Source organism: Peromyscus maniculatus, chromosome 7 (assembly GCF_049852395.1).
Source record: "Peromyscus maniculatus bairdii isolate BWxNUB_F1_BW_parent chromosome 7, HU_Pman_BW_mat_3.1, whole genome shotgun sequence".
In the NCBI taxonomy this organism is placed as follows: Eukaryota; Metazoa; Chordata; class Mammalia; order Rodentia; family Cricetidae; genus Peromyscus; species Peromyscus maniculatus.
In genome coordinates, this window is record NC_134858.1 from 9850866 (window position 1) to 9875400 (window position 24535).

General features: G+C 44.7%; 1 protein-coding gene across 1 annotated transcript in view; it reads left to right on the forward strand.

Moving 5' to 3' along the window:
• Positions 1–2519: 2519 nt before the first annotated feature.
• The window catches only part of Maml2 (mastermind like transcriptional coactivator 2), a 325754-nt gene continuing 303738 nt past the window's right edge, over positions 2520–24535 (forward strand). The window contains exon 1 of the mRNA XM_006992794.4: positions 2520–4589. Coding sequence (XP_006992856.1) covers positions 4089–4589 — 501 coding nt within the window. The 5' untranslated portion in view covers positions 2520–4088. The remainder of the gene's footprint in view (positions 4590–24535) is intronic.

The following is a 24535-nucleotide window of genomic DNA, read 5'->3' on the forward strand; positions in this document are numbered from 1 at the left end:
TGTCTGCTCTCATATTCAGGTATTTGTACCCAACACTCATTATTTGGGTAGTATAGGACATGCTTGGACTTCAGGGTGGGCATGAAGGGTAGTGCATCCCTTAAGCTAGTCCAGCTTGTAATGTCACTCAAATTCTACATTAAGGCAGCAAGTGCTGTGGTTAAGAGAACCTGAGTCTGGAGAGTCCTGGTATAACCTCCCAAATTATTGATGTGGAACAAATCATCTTGATAAGTCTTTATCTTCTAAGTGAGGAACTGGATAAAGCCAATAATATGTTTCTCCAGGAATGTTCATGTATTGAGATAATATATGCGAAAGGTGGACTTTAGATGTGATTTTCTTAAATAAGAAAAAATTATGTGCATAATAGAAGGATGTCAGTGATAAATGGCAACCAGAAATTAAATGGCTGGGATGTGTACAGGTGAATATGTATAAAAGGGAACTGGAGAGATGGCTCAGCAGTTCATAGCATTGGCTGCTCTTACAGAGGACCTCGATCCAGTTCCCAGCACCCAAGTGGTGTCTCACAACCATCTGTAATTCCAGTTCCAGGGGGATCCAATGTCCTCTTCTGGACTAAGCCAGTGCAGCACTGCACACATGTGGTGCACATACATACATATAGGTAAAACATACCTAAAAAAATTTTAATGCAAACAAAAGACACTCTAGACTCTGGAGTCCAGAGAAGTGTCTTACATACTGGAATGTAGTATGGAAACCTGTATGTTGAAGTCTTGCTTCCCAAGCTTGTAATTTATGCTCCTGTCAAGTTTACAAATGAGTGGTACCTGGAGAGAGGGCTCCGCAGCTAAAGGCACTTGCAATGCAAGTTTATTACCTGAGCTCACTCCCTGGAATCCAGATAAAGATGGAAGGATAGAACTTGATTCTATACAGTTGTCCTCAGACTGAGAGGAACAGCACTCAGATATCATAAAAGAAAAAAATCCAGATGCCAGTGCTCATTACACAGTGTATACATGTATTGGAACAACACATAATACCCTAAAACTAGAGACAATTTTATGTCAATTAAATTTTATCTCAATTTGGCAAATTTATCATTTTGATTTATAATTTATATTACTGGAGTAGTTTATTTGGCCAAAGGCAGCACACTGTTAAAACCTATGTTATCATAGGCTATTGAATGAGTGGTGTTTTTAGTTTAAATGCTACATAGTTTTCTTTTATTGGCTATGACTGCTAAATATGCCATTTTAGAAGTAGAAGTTAGTAGAAGCTGTTGTCTACTGAATACTCTTTAAAAATGAAATATCCAAGGTTCAAAAACCTTCACTTTTTTGTGATAGGATGTCTCCAGGTGACAGGAGTCTCCATTTCTGTTTTTCTTCTCTAACAAATATAGTGTCTCCTCCACATGAACAGAGAGGAAGTTGGCCTTCAAGAAGACAGGAAGAAAGAAGTATTATGTTCCCAAGAAAAGCCAGAGATTTTACAGACTGAAAGTAGTTGACCCAAAACTGATCTGGGATGCTGTAGAGTGGAATTATTTAAACAGAGTTAACATGATGGATTTGAGGAACTTCTGGAATTAGAGATACATTCAACTTGTCTAAATCAATATCTCCAAATCAAAAACCCTGAAATCTGAAACACTTTGGAATCCAAGCATTTCAGATAAGACATAACCTGTCCTGTTTGATTGTGCCTGTCTACATGTCCAACTATACCTCTCAGAACCTGTGAAAATCAAGTGGGCTACAGCAGGGCAGCCTGTGGGGAATGGGACTGTGGGTAAATTCATTCTTGAGATACATTAATTTTGTTCGTTTCTGCCCATGGCTCCTGTTCAAAGCATGATCATACTTCTGAGATTCTAGAGTCTGTTAAGTGACTGAAGCTCTGTGTCCTGAGACCTCAGCTCCAAATGGTTTGTAAATTACAGCATTTGTGTTTTTGTTGGTCCCGACTTCCAATACTGTGCCCATCTTAGTTTAGTCTCTGTAATTGATAAGCACACACAGATTTGTCCAACCTGCTTCAATATTTTACAAACCACACCATCAAAATATAAGGAAAAAAAAAAACCTTGTTGCGTTATGGATGTTCTCGAAATCATGAAGTACATTATATATGCCAACCAGACAGCTACGGACAACACACCTTCTTGTATTTGGTGAATTTTCAAAGGAAAACATTTCTCTTTTTTTCCTTCCAGAAGGTATTGGCAATATCAGTCTCACACAACGTCCATTTATCCCTGCTGATTTGCTCATCACCTCCCAGACTGTTGCCCAAACTCATTGGCCCACACCAGTGGGTCCCTTTAGGAGACCGCGGTGGACTTCCCTCTGCATCTCCTAGCACTCACTCACCAACTTCCTTAGTGTGTTAATGAGCTTTTCCGCCGTGCTCACCCAGCTCTTGCTGGGGTGCCCAGTGGTGTCGTTTACAGCTTATTGAAAACCGAAAATCATATCCTCAGGGGGGCGGGCTGCGGGCCTGGAAGGGGAAAAATACTCTCCCTGGCTGGGAATTTTCTTCAGCGTTGAGAGCTGCTCACACATTTGCGAGGAGCCTGGGGGAATTTCCCCAGTCTTCCCCCCACCGCAGCACCCAGGCTGAGGCTGAGCCCAGAGTCCGCTGTCGAGAGGCACCGTTTGGAGGGTTTGCCTCTTCAGCCACTGGGAGGCCTCTGCACTCCGTTCCCCGGTGCCTGGCTGCGATTACTCACTGGAGCAGCGGCACCAGCCTTCCACCAGGGAGCCGGAGCTCCCGCCCTCCTCCCCCATCTGCAGCCTGCTGGCTCCCTCTCTCCCTCTCTGTCTCACTCTCTCTCTCTCTCTTTCTCTCCCTCTCCTATCGCAGCACAATGAAAGCCTGTGTTTCGCCGTGAGTCTGAGGAGCGGGAGCCGGTGTCAGGAAAGCGCTCGGAACAGACCTGAAAGAGAAAGGAAAACACAAGCTACTTTTTTCTTCTTTTTTCCCTCATCTATAAAGCGAAGCAGTACAAGAGATAGAACCACATTGCCTATGGGAGTCCAGACCCTGTGAGCCTCTGGCCGGGGATGGAATGTACAAAAGTGGACAGAAAAGTGGCTGGACATGACTCGGTGCAATTTGCTGGAAGTTTGTAAGTTTGACCATCGTTTGTAAATTACTCTCGGAAGACTTTGTCTCTTGATACTGTATTAGAATAGAACTGGGGGGTGAGGGATAAAAACCTCATTGGGAACGGGAAACAAAATGTGTTGAAGGAGCTCTCTCAGTAGCCAGCCACTTCAGAGTGCTTTCATTTAAAACTAAGAAACCTAAGAGGGAATCGGGATTTCTGCCGGTGATTGGATTAGCTTGAAGAAAAGAGCATGGTCCTGAAGTCCAATTACAGACGTTGTTAAGACTGAAAAGCTGTCTCCTTTGGGGAGAAGACTGCATCCTACCGTACCCCCCAGGAGGAGAAAACACCAACACCGGAGGGAGAGAAAAGGGACGGAGAAACCAGGACAGTCTCCCTTGATTTCGCACAGTTTGAACATGACTTCAGAAGCCTCAGGAAACAGCCCTGTTGTTTGTTTTTTAACCTAAGTAAAAGTGAAGGCTGCCGGTTACATAGACCAGGATAGAAATGTGTTTCTCTGCAGAAACACCCCCATAAATAATTTTCTGAAGCAACTAGGTGAGGGGGAGTCCGGGTCTCCATTAATGACTCTTTTGATGTCTTTTGCTATGCGTTTCTGCCTCTTCCTTGATGATCCCTGAATTCTTGAACTATCCCCTAGACTTTGTGTTTACAAAGTACCTGGAGGCTCTCCTCAGCCTGGTGGGGGAGAAAAAGATCTACAACTCTCTCCAACTTCTCCTGAGCTGTCAAATGCAATTAGAGTAAGTTGATCAGGGTTTGTTTCCAACTTCCCCTCTCAATTGGTTTCTAATCTTTCTCCCCACCCTCTGGCTACTCGTTCCCCGCCCCCACACCTTCTCCACTGTCTCCCTACCCTCTGAAGACCTCTCTATTCATGTGGCCCTGAACACTGAAACCAGCTTTGCCTGCAACACTCAGCCCCAGCCTCTTGCTCCTCACCATCCCAGAGGCAGTAATCATTGTGTCCAACAAGATGGGGGACACAGCGCCCCCGCAGGCCCCTGCAGGAGGTTTGGGGGGGGCTTCTGGGGCGGGGCTCCTTGGAGGGGGCTCAGTCACCCCTAGAGTGCACAGTGCTATTGTGGAGCGCCTGCGGGCTCGCATTGCTGTCTGCAGACAGCACCACCTGAACTGTGAAGGACGCTATGAACGTGGTAGGGCCGAGAGCTCAGATCGAGAAAGGGAAAGCACTATGCAGCTGCTCAGCCTGGTCCAGCACGGCCAAGGGGCAAGGAAGGCTAGCAAACATGCTAAAGCTACAGCCCCGACTGCCACCACCACAGCCCCTCCACCGCCCCCTGCTGCCCCTTCTGTGGCCTCCCAGGCAGCAGCCACGGCCCCACCACCTCCACCAGACTACCACCAGCACCATCAGCAGCACCGACTGACCAGTCATGATAATGGTGGGATAAATCGAGAGCAACAGCCACCGGCTTCGACCCCCGGGGACCAGCGGAACTCGGCCCTGCTTGCGGTAAGGCACCTGGTTTTCTCCTATGATTGTGGCTGTGGTCCTGTGGCCTCTCGCGAAGGTAGTGGTTGTCTTGGCCTCATGTGGAATGAATGGCCATGAAGATGGCCAAGATAACAGTCTCTCAAAGGCTGCTGGGTATGCATATATGGTTGTAAACTCTTACTATCAAAGTCACTAGTCATTGTCCTACACCAAAGGGTGCTCCTTACCAGGGAAAAGTCTGGGTTCTCCAGAGGCTCAACGGGTCCACAGTTTGTGAAAGAAGAACTTAGAGCTGAGAAACCCTGTAGAACCCTCATGCTTAGCATGTTGTCTCTGGTTAGGCCCAGAAAGACATTCTTTACTTGGTAGTAACTTAGCTCAGTTGACCTGTTCACTTTGCCCCATCCTGCTTCCCCTCTGAAGTACTCTTCACCTAGGGTTAAGAGGAGTCTGTGATTGACATTCCATAACATAGTATCCCCACAGTAAAAAAAAAAAAATATGGGGGAACTACCTCATAGACAGCCTACTGCAGGAATGCTTGCTAAGAGGACTACCAGAATTCTCATGGGCTCCCCATTCTGGGCCCCAAACCAGTCTTTATTCTGGACCCTCCAATAATACAGCATTATCTTCCAGAACTCATAGAAGGCACTGAGAGCGATTTCCTGTGGTTCTAGGAAGCACCTTGTCTTCAGTCCCTCTTGGTGACAACACGTCAAGTCTAAAAGCCTGAGTAATTTTCTGACTGGAAGTGCTTCCTCAGAGGCACAGACAACACCCCACCCAGAGGGAAGAGCATTGAGTCACTGGCTCTTGGCTGTCAGTCTTAGTCAGGTGACCCACTGTGGAATTCTGGCTTCCCCCAAACTGCTGTGCCATTAGTCTTTGAGTAGGAGTTGGAACCCAGCCCTGTGCCCCACAGGCTTCTCCCACTGGGCTCCTGAAGTTCTGTGACTGCTCATGGGACAACTATAGTCTGCCTAAGCCAAGCCTGATAAAAGGCAGAGATGGGAAATGGCCAGGCGAGCCCCAAAGCACTCAGAAAGCCCCAAGGAAGGATGGTACTAAGGAGCTCCTGAGGGAAGAGGGAGCCTGTTCCAGTGGTGGCTACTTCTTCCTGGCTGCTCTTTCCCATGTCCTTCATCTGTGGTGATTCCCATGGTTCCTGGAAAACTCTGGGGACGGAGACTCTGCTCTTCCCCACAAGGCACACATTTTTCTTGGGCTGCCTAGAGCTGTGATTCTGGGGCCCTCAGGTCCAGATGAAAACTAACTATCCATGACTAAACTGGCCTGTGCTTTATCCTTGAATAAAACTATTCGGTTTATATTGGAGTTTCCAGGCCTATATTCCTCTCTCTCCCACCTGCTCCATCCCCACTTCTTCCTGGAATTCCCAGCGAAGGGAAGTTTGTCTTCTGAAAGAAAGATGCTGGGGAGAAGTAAGAGGGAGAGAAGAATGAGGTTTGTGTGCATGTGCGTGTCTAGCATCTGCAGCCAAAAGTAACTAAATGCCTTGATTGTCCCCAGTAAATTTATAATCTGTCTGCAAGCCTCCCAATAATGCGGCTTTGTGTGCTTCCGAGTCTCCTGGTGAGTGCTTCTGGGGATGATACTGAGAGTGAGGCACCCAGGCCAACCCCAGAGGGGAAGACCCATCTCTGCTCTGGGTGCCAAGCCTAGAGGAGCCCACAGGGTGGGCTGGATCTGTGGCTCTCCCTCTCAGCCTCAGCAAGGAAGGCAGCATGTCCTCTGTGGCCCCTCTGGTTTTTGCTTCTGTCCAGTTTGGGAGGGAAGTTGATGAGGTTCTCTTCTGCTGGAGCCTTACAGAATGAGAAATGAAACCAACCCCAGTGGTTCTTGTAACTTTAAGTGGCACTGCCACAGATGTCGGGGAAGGCAGGCAATGGTGCCTGGCCTGTCTCTACTAAACTGTTTGCAGCTGCAAAAGCTGAAGGTGTTTGCTCTGCCGCCCCTTTCTCAGGGACTCTCTTCTCTCTCTTCCACCCACCAACCACCTCCTAAAATAGCCCCTCTGTGGAACATCCTCTGTGAGTGTAGGGAGGAAGCCTGGGGGTTTGGTGTAAGTCAGGAGAGAAAGGCAGCGGCTGCGCGGTCGGTCCACACGCTCACTCCTCCTCCATGAGAGCGGCTGCTCCTACACCACTTTAGTTCTTGGGAATTCCCTCTGTTTTAGCTTCTAAATTTGGTGTTTTGTTCCTTCGGATGTTACTCGGGTCTGTGAGGCAAGATCTGTGCGAAGCTACTATCACTGGATGGGAGAGGCCTGGGCATTCAGGATTCTCTTCTAGAGGTCTCACCTCTCTTGGCATGTCTGGTGTTCAGAGACAATGTGAATAGTTTTATTTTAAAGGCCTCTGCTGAGAATGCATGCCAGAATTCGTCCTTAATTTTATTGTGTCTATGTCCATAGGCAGATTTATGTAGTCTGGATGTGTTGAATGTAACACTTTACTGCTAATTTGTATGCTGTAAGTGCCCATGAATGCCCTTTGGAGAAAGGGAACATATTGATCATCTAAAATCAACTATGCGCGGTGTACCCTGGGGAAGTTCGGTAACCAGCATGTGTTGTGCAGCAGTGCCTTGGACATTGTCAGTACTACCTGCCAAACGAAGGTGAAAGGACCACTTCTGTTCAGTGGGATAATGTTGACTGTGAGGGGGGTTCTATGGCAAAGAATACACACTGTCTGGACTCTTGAATAGCTTGAGTTTGAAGAACAATGCAAGAATAACCTCTAAGTCAGTTCTAATTCTGTCCACTTGAAAGCCTAATTCTGCTGTCCTTACTCAGCCAGTTTCTTCATTTAGCTCTAGTTCAGGGGAAGCCCCGCTTCTGTAGAGACTGCAAACACAGGGCCTCACAGAAGGTTGAGATTGTAAGGCTCTGAGGAGACTGGCCTTTTAGCCACTCACTCAGAGAAGACTTTAGCCCCTAAATCACTTTCTGCTGAAGTATGTTTGAATCTTTGAATGAGCTGTAAAAACCTCAATAACCATTGGTCCATGGAGCAGTTAGGTGGCACATCTGTGGAAATTATTTATCTTTTCCTCTTGTCTGAGACACTCTTGCTTCCTGTGCCACAGACGATTGTCACTAGTTTGGGTACACAAGTGGTACCCAGGCCATCTTCATCTTCAGACATTATTGTTTCTCTAATGTGCTGTGGAGGGGAGAACACAGATGAGACCAGGAGCTTATCTCTTGGTTTGGTGCCTGCTTGATCACCAACCTGCTGGATGACAGGGACAGACACTTAGCACTCATCTGTCAGAGATCAGCTCCTCCATGAAAGCACTTTCACTAGTGAGTGTTTTGGGGAAATGGGAAAGAAGACAGATTCTCTGCCAATACTGCTGCTGAGCTCCTAGCATCAAGGATGAATACTGGCTCCTCGGTGCTTCAGAGAGATCCACTCAGCTTTGGCTTGTCTTTTTTAAGTGGTAAAATAGCTTTTATTGTAAACACAGGGATTGGTCTTGCAAAATCAGGGCTGTCAAGCTAAAACCAAAATAGCCGTATATTTAAGTATCTCCAAAGTCCTAGAGAACACTACCCAAAGTGAGCTGTGCTATGAAGTCTTGTGTGTCTTCCAAGTGTGCCCTTTATACATCCACATGTGCCCTGGAAGCCTTGGCAAGGTGTGTCCCCTGAGTGTCTAGGTATCAGAAAGTTGTATTAGAAAGGGATATTAGAAAGTTGTTTACACAAATAATATGGAAAAGTTAAATATTTTGCCAACAGTATTCTAAAATGTCAGTTCTTAGTTTAAGAAAGTCAAACCAGTTGAACGATCACCAAGTTCCCAGGTGTTTTATGAGTTTCCAATTGACCAACTCAGAATTTTAGGGCTGTCCATGGAGGGAAGGGCAAGTCTGGAAGTCTGAGACTAGATGTCTACATGACAAATCTCCTCTCTGGGACTATAAGAGGAGCGCTTACATTATTTATTTATGCAGCAATCATTTCCTTAAGAACAGACCTATTTTGTTTTGCTTCTCCAGAACAAAGTAGTTCTTAGCTACCCAGGGCCTTTCCACCTCTTTCAAGTGAATGTAAGGCAAAGGGTTCCTTCCAGTGGAGAGAGTCTGGCATGGGGTGCTCTTTCAAACTTTGTCAGAAAGCCTGCTCTGCTGACAAGGTGAGGTCAAGCACATACAGGTGCGCTGTATTTTCTAGAGAAGTCATTTGCTTTCTTTGAAATAATGTTGCTAAGTACTACTCATCAATATTTTTCTGTCTTAAACTTTAATGTGTCTGGTTTCCCTATACCTCTACTCATGTTTAATCATTACGTTGTTAACTGGGGGCTTTCAAACATTCTTAGACACAGCAATTAAAAATCACCAGTGGTATGACAATGAGTAGTTGTTTTCTAGATTTTATTCTTCACTTTGATTCTTAGCATTGTTGTTTCATTAAAAAGAAAACCAAGTAGTAACTCTGAAAATTAAAAAACAGCCACCCAGTTTTGCTATGCATGCAGACCAAGCCTTTCTGGGTGCTTTTCCTGACTCCTCCTCCATTATGCCAGCCCCTCGAATGTGTTCAACCTTCGCAGACAAGGCCATCCATGTTTAATGAAAACAACTCTAAATTCCTCCTCCTTCATTTTCATGCTAATTTCCTTCACACTCCAGCAAGCTCTGTGGGAGAATAAAGGAGATGTGATATGCTACAGACATGGCCCATCCTGCCCACAGTCCGGTGGAGAAATCACCCCCTGCAAAGGGAAATGACAGTAGAAGTCCCTAGCCTTCAGGATGGCCTAGAATTGATACAGAAGTTAAGGGAAGAGGAAAACAAATGTCTATGCAGACCTAAAGTACCCAGGGAGCTCCCTTTACATGTTTTATGTCACACCTACCAAATTTAGTTTGGATGGGTAACATTTGTCCTGTATTAGAAACAGGGACTCTAATTCTAAGATAGGCAGATTGGCTCTTGCTTGTAATTCCAGCACACAGAGGCTAAGGCAAGACAGTTATCATGAATTTGAAGTCAGCCTGAGCTATATAATAAGTTCCAATCTAGCCTGAGCTACAGTGTGAAACTCTAGACCAGCAAAAAAACAGGCCAGGCAGAAGCAGAGGCAGCTAGGTCTCTGTGAGTTCAAGGCCAGCTTGGTTTACATAGAGAGTTCTAGACCAGTAAATATGGTATTAAACATAATAGCATGGTGCCAAACACAGTAAGTAAATGAAAGCTGAGTACTGTTAGTGGGTGGGAAAGAGATTCGTATCTAGGCCAGGGAAAATCTCATAAAGAATATGGATCACCTCAGGGCCTGAGAGGAGCGAAGCCACTGAGGAGGAGATGGGGGCTGGACTGCAGGGATACGTGTAGCTATAGAAGTTAAATATTTAGGGGGTAGAGTAAAGAACAGTGTGGTTGGGTAAGTAGGAGGGGGAAATGTGGGGTTCAGACATATCCTGGAAATACTGTCATTCTCACAAGAGCAAATCAGAAATTTGGTCAAATATGGAGCCAGGAAGGAGCAGAGGAGTCCAGCGCTATGAAGCAATACTAATCCTTCATGTGCTTGAAGACAAGTATTGCCTTTCGCTCCAGCAGCCTCTTCTCAGGGCACACAGCCTAAGTGCTCTGTTCTACGAGCTTCAAGTCCCCAAGGCTGCTTAATGCTTTGCTGTTTACACACTTCTCCATTCATGGTGAGTTATATGCAGCATGACATGGCCTTTGGCGCTGAGAGCAGAAGGAGGGCTTGAAGAGCACACTGGCTGGACGAGAAGAGAAACTGAAAGGAGCTGAGCAGCAGCTCCACCCCGTCCAGACTTCTCTGGGCCTCCACTTGCAAGCAAGGAGGTCTGCCTTGATGTAATGAGCTCTCTTGGTGAGCAGGCGGAGTCCTCCAGCACCTGAGTTGTTTTGCTCCCTGCCTTGTCCTTAAAAGAAGCACGAGCAAAACTTTATAGGACACTGTGATTATGGACGATATTTCAATTTTGCTTGTTTTCAATACAGATAGGCAACTGACTTTTATGCACGTTAAGAGTTCAACAGAAGCAGTAACCTCCAGGGCACAGAGGAAAGCCAGTAACCCCCACCTCTCTGATTCTCCGCAGAAGACTGCACTCTGTGAGCTACTCCTTGACATTTCTGCCTGTCTGTAAGGGGCAGATATGAAACAATCATGGCCTGAAGAGAAAAGTTGACACACACTGTCAACTGAGGAGGCTGAGGAAGGCCAGAGCCCAGCACAAGCAGTCAAGATACTGAAGGAGCAGCTAGGCAAATGAGCCTGTCTCATATGCACATACACCACACTGAATGGTTCTTCATGGTGTGAGCAAAGGTTTAGAAAGCATACATCAAAGCATGTGGGCCTGGGTGGTTTTTAGAGTTTGGGGAAATGATTCACTATTCTGTGGTGTGCACATTGCTAGGCTTACGTAAGTGAACAATTTGGGACCATTTTTTTCCCCTTAGAATTTATTAGAGGTGCATGGATGGAAATTCAATGTTGAAGCTGGATTATTGAGGGAGGTAAGTTAGCAGAGCAGTTAAAATGAATCTGGGATCTGGGGTAAGATGACCAGTGGTTTAAGTCACCATTCAACCATGTAATAACTGTGTCTTCCTGGTGAAGTCAGTTAAATTCCCTTGTCTCCATTTCCTTAGAAATGATGATAGAAGATCTAACTTCCTACAGTTTTTAACTAAATGAATCAAATGCCTGGCACCATGTAGAGGCTCAATAAACTATAGTTGTTATTACTTATGTGAGACATAACATGCTTGAATAACCTAGCCCAAGTTTCTATATCCAGAAATACATCAGACATTCATGGCAAAGCCTGGCTTTTCTTATCAATGTTTACTGAGAGTAATTAGTGCAGGGTCCTGTGTTCCCTAGCTTCCCTCCATGGTTTAGTTTATTATCCTCTGGGATCCATTTACATCTTGGTTGAGTGTCCTTGTTGAATTGTTGAGAACGAGACCAAACAATATACCTTCCTATCCCAGGAAGACTGAACAAACCCAATCTAGAACTGGACTGGATTACCGGCTTGACTGTGTACTTCTAGAATACATTCCGAGTCTCCATTCTGCCTGGAGAGTGTGTGTTTAGTGAGTAAATGAGTCATTTAAATATCTACCAAGATGTTGAATCCTTTAAAGGGACTAGCCTCAACTTAACAATTCAACTAAATTTTTAATTCAAATTAGCAAATGATTCTCAAAGAAAACCCAGTCCCAGGTAAAGAATGGTTAGAAGTCCCATGAGGTGAAGAATTGATGCTTCTGAAAGCAGACTCTTGTCAAGGAATTCATTAGCTCTGTATATGAGTGAAAAACAGCAGAAACCTGTCCCTTCCCAACCATGAGCAGCCCATGTTTACAGTGCCTTGTCCCCATGTACTGTCTGGATATGAACCTTTTCTTTGTGCCTTTCTGTGCAAAACATGAAAAAGAGGTTGCCAAGACTTCAAAGCAAGCTTAGTGGTGGCAGTTCTTAGCCAAAGCAGGATGCGCTTGGAGAGAGATGACAACAGAAAAAGAAGAGTCTCTGCTCTTTGGTGGATGATTCTTGTGCAAGGATGGTTTGTTTGTTTATTTTTCTTTGAATTTTTTTTTATTCTTCTCTCGTACATTACATCCCGACTGCAGTTTTCCCTCCCTCCACTCTTCCCAGCACCTCTCCTCTCCGCCAGATCCACTCCTCCTCAGTTTCCCTTAAAAAAAAAAAAAAGGCAGACTTCCCAGGAATATCAACTGAACGCAGCATAACAGGTTACAACAGGACTGGACAAAAACCCTCACATCAAGGCTAGGCGAGGCAACCCAGTAGGAGGAAAAGGGTCCCAAGTGCAGGCAAAAGAGACACCTCCATTGCCACTGTTAGGAGTCCTACAAGAACACCAAGCTAACAACCTTAATGTATATGCAGAGGACCGAGTTCTGACCCATACATGCTCTGTGTTTATCCCTTCAGTTCCTGTGAGCCCCTATGAGCCCTGCTTAGTTGATTCTGTGGACCATGTTCTCATCTTATGGTGTCCTCAACATTGGTTCTGACTAATAAGAATATTGTCAAAATTGTGTTTCTTGATTCATTTGTTCTGTAATTTAAGCTGAGATCCCAGTTCGCTTTCTTTCTTCCCCCCCCCCCTCCCCCCGAGACAGGGTTTCTCTGTGTAGCTTTGCGCCTTTCCTGGGACTCACTTGGTAGCCCAGGCTGGCCTCGATCTCACAGAGATCTGTCTGCCTCTGCCTCCCGAGTGCTGGGATTAAAGGCGTGTGCCACCACCGCCTGGCCCCAGTTCCCTTACAAAATGTAGCTAACATCAAACTCATGTGAGTTTACTTGGTTCTATTCTTATTTTTAGTGGTGTACTTTTCCCCTGAGTCATTCTGGCAGGTTCCTATGGGATACCATTAACATTGTTGCCTTTAAATTTCTCTTTGGCCAGAAACAGGGCTGAGTTACATTATTGGGTCTTGCCCAGCACACTAATAGCTCTCGTCTATGTAAAACCCAGCCCTTTGAAGTCCTGGTTCTTCGACAGTATTTTTCAGGAATTCCTGATGGATTTGAACAGAAAGTTCATTATCTGTCTTAGGAAAAAAAGTGAGGCTGGACAGATGGCTCAACTGGTTTAGAGCTCACTGCATACCATGAAGACCTGGGTTCAATGCCCAGAACTGGCATGAAAAGCCAGGTGCTGTGGTCCACACTTGCAGTTCTCATGCTGAGGAGGGGAGACAGGAGAATCCCGAGGATTCACTGACCAGCTCTCCAGCCCACTTGGTGCATTCCTATGGGAAATGAAGTAGATGGCTTCTGAGGAACTACACCAGAGGCTGACCTCCCCACACATACGTAACCTGCACACACTCATGTGCACCTTCACAAACACACACCCATCCATACTCATGTGAAGCTAAAGCAAAAGTCTGCTAACAGATACCAGGACACACAAAAGTCAAATCATGTCAACCAAGTAGGGTACAAGGAAGTAGGGATTCGCTGGGTCAGTATACATTGAATGGGTCTTTGAGATGATGTTATACCTATAATTATACATACACACATATTTTTGCCTATTTAAATATAAGTGTATATGTTTATGTCTATACTTAAGGTATAACTTGTTCCTATCTGGGGATCTCTAGAATCTAAGTCATATAACAGTTAAAGCATTCTTTGAGGAGCAGCTGAGAGATCATATTTTTGACTCTGGCCACCCTTCACCTAAGTGTTAAACCTGCTGTGCTTTGCTTTCCTGTCTGATTGCCACACATCACTGTGGAACTCAGACACAGCGAGGCATGCCTGCTGGTATTGTTCCTTCAGTTGTCTGAGAGCAGCAGAGAAAGCACAGGATGTAGACTTGAGCAGCAGCCCTCCTGACAAAGTGGCAGAAATGACAGTTTAGAAAAGCTTGGGTCCAAATCCCAAGCATTGTATCCGAGAGTGCTTCCTTTGCTGGCTTAGATTCTCTGCATGTGGATCTGTTTGCAAGCTCAGTCCCCCAGAGAGAAAGTCTGAGCTGTCTTTGTGCTAAATTAAACATTGGTTTTCTCCTTGGGAACCTGATCTTCCCTAGGCCAGGCAACAATATCTTTCTGAGAGAGCCCCAGCCAACCATTTCCCGCAGGAACACACTGGCTGGGGAGCCTTTTCACTCGCTGTCTTCTTCGCTTGTGTGTGAGTGTGGTACAGGGAAGTTGTTTTGTCTCACTAGATCCAGGGGCCCTCCGAGCAGACTCACACTGTCATCCCTGGGACAAGACTGCTGTATGCTGCTTAACATATAATAAATGAAAATGGCTAGAGAGGCAGCCAGATTATGCAGGATTACATGCTCACATGGGAAGGAGTTTCCTTCCCTTTCTCCCCTAAATCCTGTGCTCACAACATGGAAGGGAGTGTGTCACAAACAGAAGCCGTCTCCTCCCCTGCTTTATCTCATCTCCATCCTGCCTGTCCCCCTAGAGGGCTAGTTCACGTCGCTCTAAAAATAGGCCACTATTCTACAATTTATAGACCTGTATGAGCCTGCAGAGAGAAAACAGACTAAACTCTCTTCTCATAGATGAAGAAATTAAAGCTCATTAAAACACAAAACAAACAAACAGCAACAACATTAGAGCTAGGGGAATCGCCCAGGGATTTTCACATCTGTTTGAGGCTATACAGGGTGTCATTTATCAAGATAACTTTATAGACCTAGGAGAAAGGTAATAGTAGAACATTCCCATAAACATTAAAATTGTGTTGTAGGGTGAGCATGGGTATTAGAATATTTCTTTGGGGTGGTTTTTAAATAATCACGCAATCTCTTCAGTGTCACATAGCTCTTTCAAGGGGAACGTTCCCACTCATAAAAAGAATGGCTGCTGCTTCCTCCTTTAAATCGTATGTGGCCTCCTGACTTGCTTTAACCAATTATGTGTGACAAAAATAACATCATGCTACACCTGAGGATGTCCTTGAGGCAGTCCACTTGGATCCCAGACCCAAGAAGCTGGGCCTGCCTGGAGGCTGAATATCCACATTCAGAGAAGCCAAAGCACCCTTCTTGCCTTGCAAAGGGGCCCCTCCCCCATCTAAGCATGGCCTGCTGGGAAACCACCGACACAGCAGCCTGCAGAGCCATGAGAAACTCAGCTTGGTGGTAAGGAGCCGCTAAGTTTGGGGTGGCTTATCATGTCACGAAAGTTGACTGGCTCAGTGCTGGAAACCAGTAAAGGACAATGGTTGCTGGCTTTAGTCATGATTCTGAGGCTGCGTTTCTTTAAGATAATAGTCCATCTCTCCAGAGGCTTGGGGATTAAACTAGACAATACTTGAAGACACTGAGTTGGCAGCAGCACACAGTGTTCAAACTCATGGCACACACCAACAGACTCTGATTCTTGCTTTGCACTTTCTCTGTTTACCCCCTTCCCCTGACACCCCGCTTTCCTTTCATGTGCATCCAAATTCTCCCAGGCTTCCCCAGCTGACTGTTCCTTAGAACATCATTTTTTCCCCCTCCTTCTGGATGATGGCCTCTCATTCCTCCTAACTACCAGATTTCCAGCATTCTTGTTACGCTCCAGGGGTCACATCTGCCTTCGGTAGTCTACTCTTAAAATAGAAAAGGGTTAACCTCATAAAGATGTCACTCCCCTTGTACTGTTATGCTGCCCTTGGGAGACTCAGACAGCATAGCAAGTATATATGGCCGGCGTAATTGCATTCGATCCTTGAGGTCACAGAAGACTTTGTGAGCTGGGACGGAATACAGGGAAGAAACAGATTCCATCTTTAAAAGCATTCTTCTAAATTCTCACTTGCTTTTCTGTAGGAAATGACCCTATTCTGTATGTCTTGTTTTATTTTCTATTTTACCTTCACAATACATGAATAAACAAATGAAGGGATAGTTGAGAGATAGTTAGACCTACATGCTGTATTTATTAATGAAACAGTAAGAATGTAGCCTAGGAAGCAGGACTGAGGTCCTGGGATGCAAGCTAACAGGGCAATATAAGACCTTCATTAGATTGGTATTGACTTTCTTCCTGTTCTTTTTCTTGTTTTTCAGTTATTGTTATTATTATTATTTTTATTATTATCATTATCATTTTAAAATAACAAGAAAAACTTGTCGAGTGGCTTGAGTTACCACTGAGGCCTGTTTTGATATGATACACTTTTCAATACTTCCCACATATGTGGCTTTTATTTCTTAGACTTTTGGATCTCCTTAAATAAATCTATTGAGGAACAATCAAAAAAGAGTTAATAAAAATGGTATGATTTGCTTTTTTTTTTTTTTTTAAAGATATTGGTAAAGAGAGTCCAAAGTAACCTTACTCAAAGTTACATGTCAGAAGGAGCAGAAACCAGCAGTATTCATTTATTAGTATCTGGGGGCAGGGGCAGACAGCCTAAGAAACATGGTTGTGGGAATAGAGCTTTGTTTAATTTGCTTGTAGCTAGAGCCCTGATTCCCTCTGTCCACACCCACCAACTATACTTGCAGCATTTCTGTGGATAAGGAATGTTCCCAAATTGAGTACCACCATGAAATGATAGCATGCAACAAAGACTATAAAATGAAAAGTAATTCCTTCTCAGGAGTTGACGGGTGTTCAACTGCACACATCAGTCCCCCATCTGTTTGTCTCTCCCGCATAGACACATAACAATTGAAAAGTGCAGATTGATGGATGGGATTTTATCCTTGTCACACTTCATCTTTAAAATATGTTTCCTCTTTAAAGGGGAACTATAAAAGAGAGTCACAGAGCAATTGGTTTGGGGGATGGGATTCAGCTCACTGCTATTTTCCCCCTTATCACTAAAACCCTAAGCACAGTATAATCACCTATTTCCCCAGGGCAGCCCTAAGCCCTGAGAACTCAGCTCTGTTTGGGGATTTAATAGAACTGGAAAGAAGAAATGAGCAGGATCGGCTCCATACACCCACAAGGAAACATTTCCCCCAAATATCAAATGGAGAAGAATTCTCAGCACACACCTCACTGCCCCCAGAAGCAGCTAGAGCACAGCTCTTCAGTGTCTTTGAGACTCAGAATCGTGGGATCTTTGGATCATGAGGCTCAGGGACAGCTGGGTGCATTTTCTTAACAAAGCAAGATGTAACTGGCATGAACGGAAAGCGTGCTTTGGTGGTGGTTGTCATACTGCTCCTTGAGGGGCTTCATTGTCTGTTAGGTTGGAGGCACAGAGATAGCGACTTTTTTCCCCAGTTGCTTCTAAATAGCCTGGAATTTCTTTTGTTCAGATTTTTAGATGGAAATATCTTGGTATTATGTTGTGCAACATGGCTTTTCTTTCTTGAATCCTACCTAAAGCAAAGGATATTAAGTTGCCTTTCTTCTCTAACAGATTCTGTCAGACCTTTGCTGAGAAAATGTACCCCAAGACTCAAACACACACACACACACAGGCAGACACACACTTTGTTCAGAATGATTGTTTTTAATATATGGACACAAGTCAGCTGTGTGAGTGGTTTTCAGAGAAAACTAGAAACAAAGAAGTGAGTCAAAAAATATTTAAAAGAAATTGCTGCCAAAAACAAAAGCATGCTGATTTATAGAAACTAGGAAAAAATAGTGTTATAATAGCTGGAGTGACCAGAATCCTCTCTACCGGTCCAGGCCTCCACCACCATGGTTCTCTTGGGCCAGTCACCCATGTTCCCCTCTGCGACCCAGTTGGATCTGGCTCCTTAGTACTCTGCCTGGCTGAATTATTGTTGTCGTACAGAAGTCAGCTCCAGTATCACTTTCTGAGTAGACCTCAGTGGCTGTCTTAAAAAAGTAGGCACATGGCTGATCTCCCCTCAACTCCCGCATCCTTTGTCCTCTTACACAGTTTTTATTTTCTTCATAACTTTATCAAGGAATTTATTTTATCACTATCTGAATTCCTAGCTTCTTTGTGTGTCTCGTCTCTTTCTCCAGTGGGATTATAAACTCCATGAAACCAGGAGCCATGACAGTTTTGTTTACAATAAGCATCCCAGGCCCTTAAAGTCCTAGAGCTATGCAGTAAATATCTGTCGAATCAATGACCACATTGTTGGTTTTAAACCTATAGTTATCATATGTGGCTTTCAGAGATGGGAGAAGAGGAGGAGGGGAGATTATCCAAGGTCCCACATATTTAATTATGTATTTAACATAGGTGTACCTAGGAGACACACACGGGGGGTGGGGGGGCATTAATGTGATTAAAAACGGGACCGCATTGAAAAATTCAGAGGACAGATAATGTCTTAAAAATTTTCTAGGTTCAAATTTCTAATCTTGTCTCTTATGAGCGAATAGTGTTGGTGTAAGTAAAAGGGTGGATGTGTAGGTGTTGAGTACTTACGTTCTGGGGTCTTAGACATCTCTCTCACTGGACAAACTTATATTTTGATGTAAAGATATGAAGTAACCTAATGGAGGATCATGGCAAACATGATGTTACAATGCATAGCACCTTGTTCCTTAGTTAAAGTAGCTATTTGAAGACAGATCTGGATTAATTAAAGGAAAGCAAATCTAAGAAACACTCTCGGAAGTGAGAGCCACAAGAAAACATCTGTCCTCGAGTTCCAAGGTCTTCCTTGGCACAGCTGCTCAGCTCCGGCCGTGTGTCCACCCATTAGTTTTCCTGGACCAGCCTGGGTGCTGCTTTCACCTGTGCGGGTGAAATGCTGCTTTTGATGCTGTGGGGCCTTAGAACAATTGCAGACCTTTAATCCGGAGTCACTGAGGGTCAAGAACGGAAGAGAAAATGCTGAAGGTTTTCTTAGTGGAGAATACTATTCTGCTTTAGACTGGGAAATATTGGGTGGGGTGCTGCTCACTAATAGTCTCTGACCAGTGTTAAGGAGCTGGTTTTGAGATTCAGCATTAAAAAAGAAAAGTAAGGAAAGGTAGGAGCAAGGAAGAAATGGAGGGAGGGAGGGAGGGAGGGAGGGAGGGAAGGAGGGAGGAAGGAAAGGAGGGAGGGAAGGAAGAAGGAAGGTAGAAAGAAGGAGTAGGAAGAAGGGAAGAGGAAGAAATAGAATTGGAAAGCAATGGTTGGGAAATTCTTCCCAGGCCACAGGGGAGAGTGGCACAGCCAACCGTCAGGAAGCATGCAGAAGTGCTGGCTGTAATCACAATAGTACCTAACATGTGTACCATCCACCGTTTCCTCACAGAGACCTGGTGCTATCAGTAAGCTGTCAGCATAGCTATTTGTACATTACAAATGAGAAACAGACTTGGAGAAATTGAGAAAGAATACTGCTGTTTAAATGTCATCTGTGCTGCGTATTGACTTCAGGTCCACACCTCATCCCCATACGTTCTCTGTGGAGGTGATTTTACACGCAGGTGGGAAGGGCTTAGACGTGTTTGCTCTAGGTGCTGGCAAGCCCGTGGTCTTGTACAGGGCATGCTAGCAGCAACCTTGAGCCACAAATCCTTAACTGCATTCGCAACTAGATTGGGACATTGGAGGTCTCCAGCTCTCAGGAGCTCAACCACACAGCACTGGAGGCCAATGACTCTTCTAGAAAGAATGTCAATCATGAATGGAATGAGGATGTTGGGCTCTGAGCACACCAAGTCTAGAATAAAGGAGCCTGGAAGGGGGTCCTTTTCTTCTTCTTTATTTCATTCACTAACTTGTGAGAAAACAAGGCAAGGTGAGAATATGGTTTAATTTTTGAAACTTAGCACTTAGCTGCTATGTTTCTTATGACTCCAAAGAGTCCACTGGCAGGCTGTGGATAAGGGGTGCACAGTCATTTTGGAGCAGAGAATCAAAGGAGAGTCTTCATGGGAACTAAACCTGGTCTCCTTTTGGTTCCCCTCCTTTCTGTTGCTCTTTTTTGAATAAACATCTTAGATAGGACTTAAAGGAAAGATCAGCAACTCTGCTTAGAAGTGACTTTTACAAGCATTTCAAATCCAAGTGGAGAATATATTTCTTTAAGTTGGTGATTTGTTTATTTTTTTTTAATTTTTGACAAAAGAAAATGGGAGTGGGGCTCGTAATCAATGGATTTTTGATGGAGGTAAAGATATGCTTTATTTATCTCTAATTCTAGTTCCATCTAGCACACATGCATCAGTGTATGTTGAACTATACTAGCAAATACACAAACATAAACTTTTGTGTGTGTAAAAATTCATGCCATATGTGTATAAGGAACACATGTGTGTGTATGTGTTGAGGGTGGAGGATGCCTCAGCTGTGGTTCCTCAGGTGCCATCACCTTCTTTTTTTTTGTTTTTGTTGGTCTGTTTGCTGTTTTGAAACAGGGTCTTTAACTATACTGGAGCGCACCAAGTACAGGTCAGCCAGCGAGCCTTAGATTCTCCTGTGTCTACCTCCTCAGTATTGGAATTCCAAGCACTTATCGTCTACCCTGGCTTTTGTGCATTGATTCTGGGACTAAGCTCAGGCCTTCGTGTCTGATTAAACCGTCTCACCAACTTCACAAGCATGAATTTGTTTGTTTCGAGACAAGGTCTCACTATAGAGCTCTGATTGCCCTGAAATCATTATGTAGACCAGGCTGGCCTGAAACTCAGAGATCCACCTGCTTCTGCCTCCCGAGTACTGGTATTAACGGCATGGGCCATTATGACCGGCTTTTACAAGCATGAAATTTTAAGATCATAACTCCTTCTACTATGTTCTACGAATAGAATGAGAAACAACGTTCTTGAACATGGTCTTTTGGTGCAGCATGCTTTTTTTTTTTTAAAATCACATTAAGTATCTACTTTGTCAGGGACTATTCTAGGTGTTTTTGAAGTATTAACTCATATTCCTGTAATTAAACTATGAAATTATTCCTATTGTACAGATAAAGAAATTGAGGTGTGAGCTGAAGAGTTATACAGTAAGAAACTGAACCATTGCCAGCTAGCTACTAACAGGCCTCTAACCATGTTTCTTGCTGTATATAGAAGACATTCACACAGGTGTCCTGAGACTCCGGCTCCTATCTGATCCAGGCCTGAGTTTGGAAACAAGTAAAAGATATTTGCTACTTAGACACGAGAGGTCATCTCCACTGCAAGCACAGTTCAGAAGGCTCGCCTAAGGCCGTGGCTCACTCTGAGACAGTTGCCAGTCTCCTATTTCCTAAGGCTCAGAAAGTGCTGGAACATGTAGAGTCCGTGAATAACAAAAAACGCTTCACTTGCAATCTGGGAGCCACCCGGAAGGCCTGTGGAGGTTTCTGAAGTCTGTTCAGTGGGAAGAATGATGATGAGTCCTTGTTCACATTGGCCCCTTGGGCATGGCTGGTCCCTGGGACTGGTTGGTGCCTGGGACCGGTTCTCTAGGCTCGAGTGCCAGGCATGGAAGTGATCTTCAATGTGCATTTTAGATGAAATGTGAGTTCCTGTGGAGGCATGAGTCAGGCCCTGGTTGTGCTGTGAGTGGGCCTACAATCCATTTAGAAAACAAGTTTATGGTTAAAGAAATGAATTGCCTTCACCTTGCAGTCCTTGAAGATATCCTAACCTCTGCTCTGCAAGTGTGCTGTGGACATCGGTTCTCCCCTCATTACTTGCAACCAGATCGCTTTCCTTAAGATCCTTGTGTATGAAAATCCTGGAGACACCATTCCCATTGTGTATATTCTGAAGGTATTATTCTATAGATAGAACTAGTGGCCAAAAGTGTGGAAATGGTGAGCATGAAGCCCCAAACCTAAGAGTCATCCTTCGAGCTTTCTTTTGGGAATTAAATCTTGCTATAAGCTTCCGCAAAACTTCTCAGTAAACCTGTTGTTATGTCTAAATCCTGTCCTCCATTTAGGGGATGGAGAGGAAAAGAAGGCAATCACCCTCCGTTGTCTCCCAACCCTAACCCCCACCTCCCCCCCCCCCCCGTACTACCACCCCCTTCCCTGCACCGCCCCCCACCCCCATCTTTTATCAGGAGCTCTTTTTGCGCCAATATATAAAAGACTTAGCTTCTTGAGTTTTCAAGTTCCCCTGTATCGAATGCAGTTCCATACTGTGACTTACAAGGATGTTCAATGTGAATATGTTCCATGGTCTTGTCAGATTCTCAAAGTGCTCCGAGGACCAAAGAACCGGAAGTCAAGGCTTGGGGTAGGAGAAAGAAGAATCTGAGGAATCCTGGAGTAGCGTGATCACCCCCCTTCACAGAGCAGCAAGCTCCGGGAGAGCTATGGAGTTGGTTGGTTCCTTGTCTGTGCTCATTCCAGTTTTGGGAATGTCACCACAAAGCACATGTACCTTGTTTTGTGCCTGGTTCCCTAACCCTGGGCCTTCTTTGTTGTGTTATCTATCTGGGCACTTTCCCCCTGTTTTCTAAAAACTAGCTGTTCCTGGGTCTGCTCATTCTCTTGTGCAGTTAGAGGCCCAGGCAGCACTTTCTTATGCTTGGTTTCTAAGTGACCTCTCACATTGGCAAGCTTCCTGCCCTCTCACCTTGACCCCTGCATTAAATGGTGTCTGTCCCTGTCTTTGTGGGGACCTTCTTAGTGAACAAGGCTGGCTTGCAGCTTTTCCCCGGGACCTCGGCACACGGACTGTTCTTATTAGCTGCACACCCCAGGCTGCTAGAGTTCCTATCTTGGCAGTGGACCATCAAACACCCTATTTTTAAGAGTCTCTAACTTAGTTGTAAACACGTGCTGTGACTGGGCTCTCTGTCTCTTTGCTCATATTTACCGAAGCGGTTTAGCTGTTGAAAAGTTGTTATGAAAAATTTAAAAAATAAAAGTTCAGCCTCCAGGATTGTTATTTTCCATTTGTCTAACTCAAAATTGTATAACCTCACCAAAAAAGAAAGGGGAGGGTGGGGGAGAGGAAGGAAGGAAGGAAGGAAGGAAGGAAGGAAGGAAGGAAGGAAGGAAGGAAGGAAGGAAGGAAGGAAGAAAAAAGCAATTGGCATTTAGTTGCTTCGTTTGATGGTCTAGTCATATTGGTAACTTGAGGGGGAAGAAATGGACCCGCTGGATCGTTTTACTCTGACAAATGCCAATCAAACATGCATAGGGTGGGGATGGTGTTTGCTCCACATGTTTAAATGATTGGAACTGCTCAAAGAAGTCAATCCGGTTGGCTGTGTAAACTGTTTATGCTCTTAAAATCATGTGTATTTCTAATAAAAACATTCTATAGATGTATTTAAGTTTTAAAGACTTTTTCTTGTCCCAATAGGAGAACTTAATCACTACCCCAAATTCTCAGCATCCACTTATACATACGTTTCATGGACTGTTGATCTCTGAGGACCTCACACAGTAACAGTCAGGAATTTGGTGAAGAATGTTGCACATGTATCTATTTCCTTGATCCCTTCAAGGGGTGTAGGATAATAAAACACATCTTGATCTTTTGAGGAGATTGTGACTTATGGCTTAGGGCTGGAGATTTGGCAATTTAAATGTTAAGAGAGCAGACTCTGGCTTTTTCCTCTGGGAATTTAAGTAAGATTCTGGGAGCAATGTTGGGCAAATTCTGATACTCCTCACAGGAGGTACAGGACTTTCCTCAGGGTTAGCATTTCACCATAGCTGGGACATTAGAGGAGGACATCTACCCTCAGAGTTTGTCACATGCATAAGATGAGAAGGGTGTGTGTTTGCTGGTGAGGAACCGGCCTTGCCTCGTGACCAGCCACTCACTGAGCAGGTAGGTTGGCCTGGAAGCTCCAGGCTGAGTGACAAGTGAATGTCTTCAGCTTGGATCTCTTTGGAAGGCTTCAGGCTTGGGTGTTGATTTTGCTCCTGCACTAAAATGATGCTTTCCTCTTCACATCACAGGCAGAGGAGCACAAACACAGGCTAGCGTGGAGTTCCCACATATTTCTTTCCCAGATGGCTGTGCTCCAAACATGTTTGCTTTGCCATCTTTGTCATGTAATGTGTGGTCTTGTCATACTTCCTGCTCTAGCCTTTAAATCTCTCTCCTTTTAAAATGCTTTTAAAGATAAGAACATTCTACGTGTAGCAGGCATTTATTCACTACACATGCTAGATAGTTGATTTTCCAGGCGTAAGAAATCCAGTCATGTGGGACTGGAGAGAAGGCTCAGAAGGTAAAGCACTTACCATGCAATCACGAGAACCCAGGTAAAGCCAGATGCAGCAGTTCACATCTGTAATCCCAGTGTCCCTACAGCAAGATGGGAGGCAGACACAGGAAGATTCCTTGGAAGTTTCTGGGCTAGCCCACACCACACTTATAGGAACATGCACAATTTCTCTCCCTCCCCTCTCTCTACCCCTCCACCCCTCTCTCGTCTCCTGTCCCCTTCTAATCAAAATATTAATGAATTGAAGAGCAACACAGAAGGTGTGTGAGGAAAGGGGAGAAATACAACCAAGCCCCAAATGGCACATCTGCCCTAAGCTATCTCTGCTTCTGGGGGAGACGGGGTGTTTTATGTGAGTGCTCCCTGCAAACAACAGTGTGT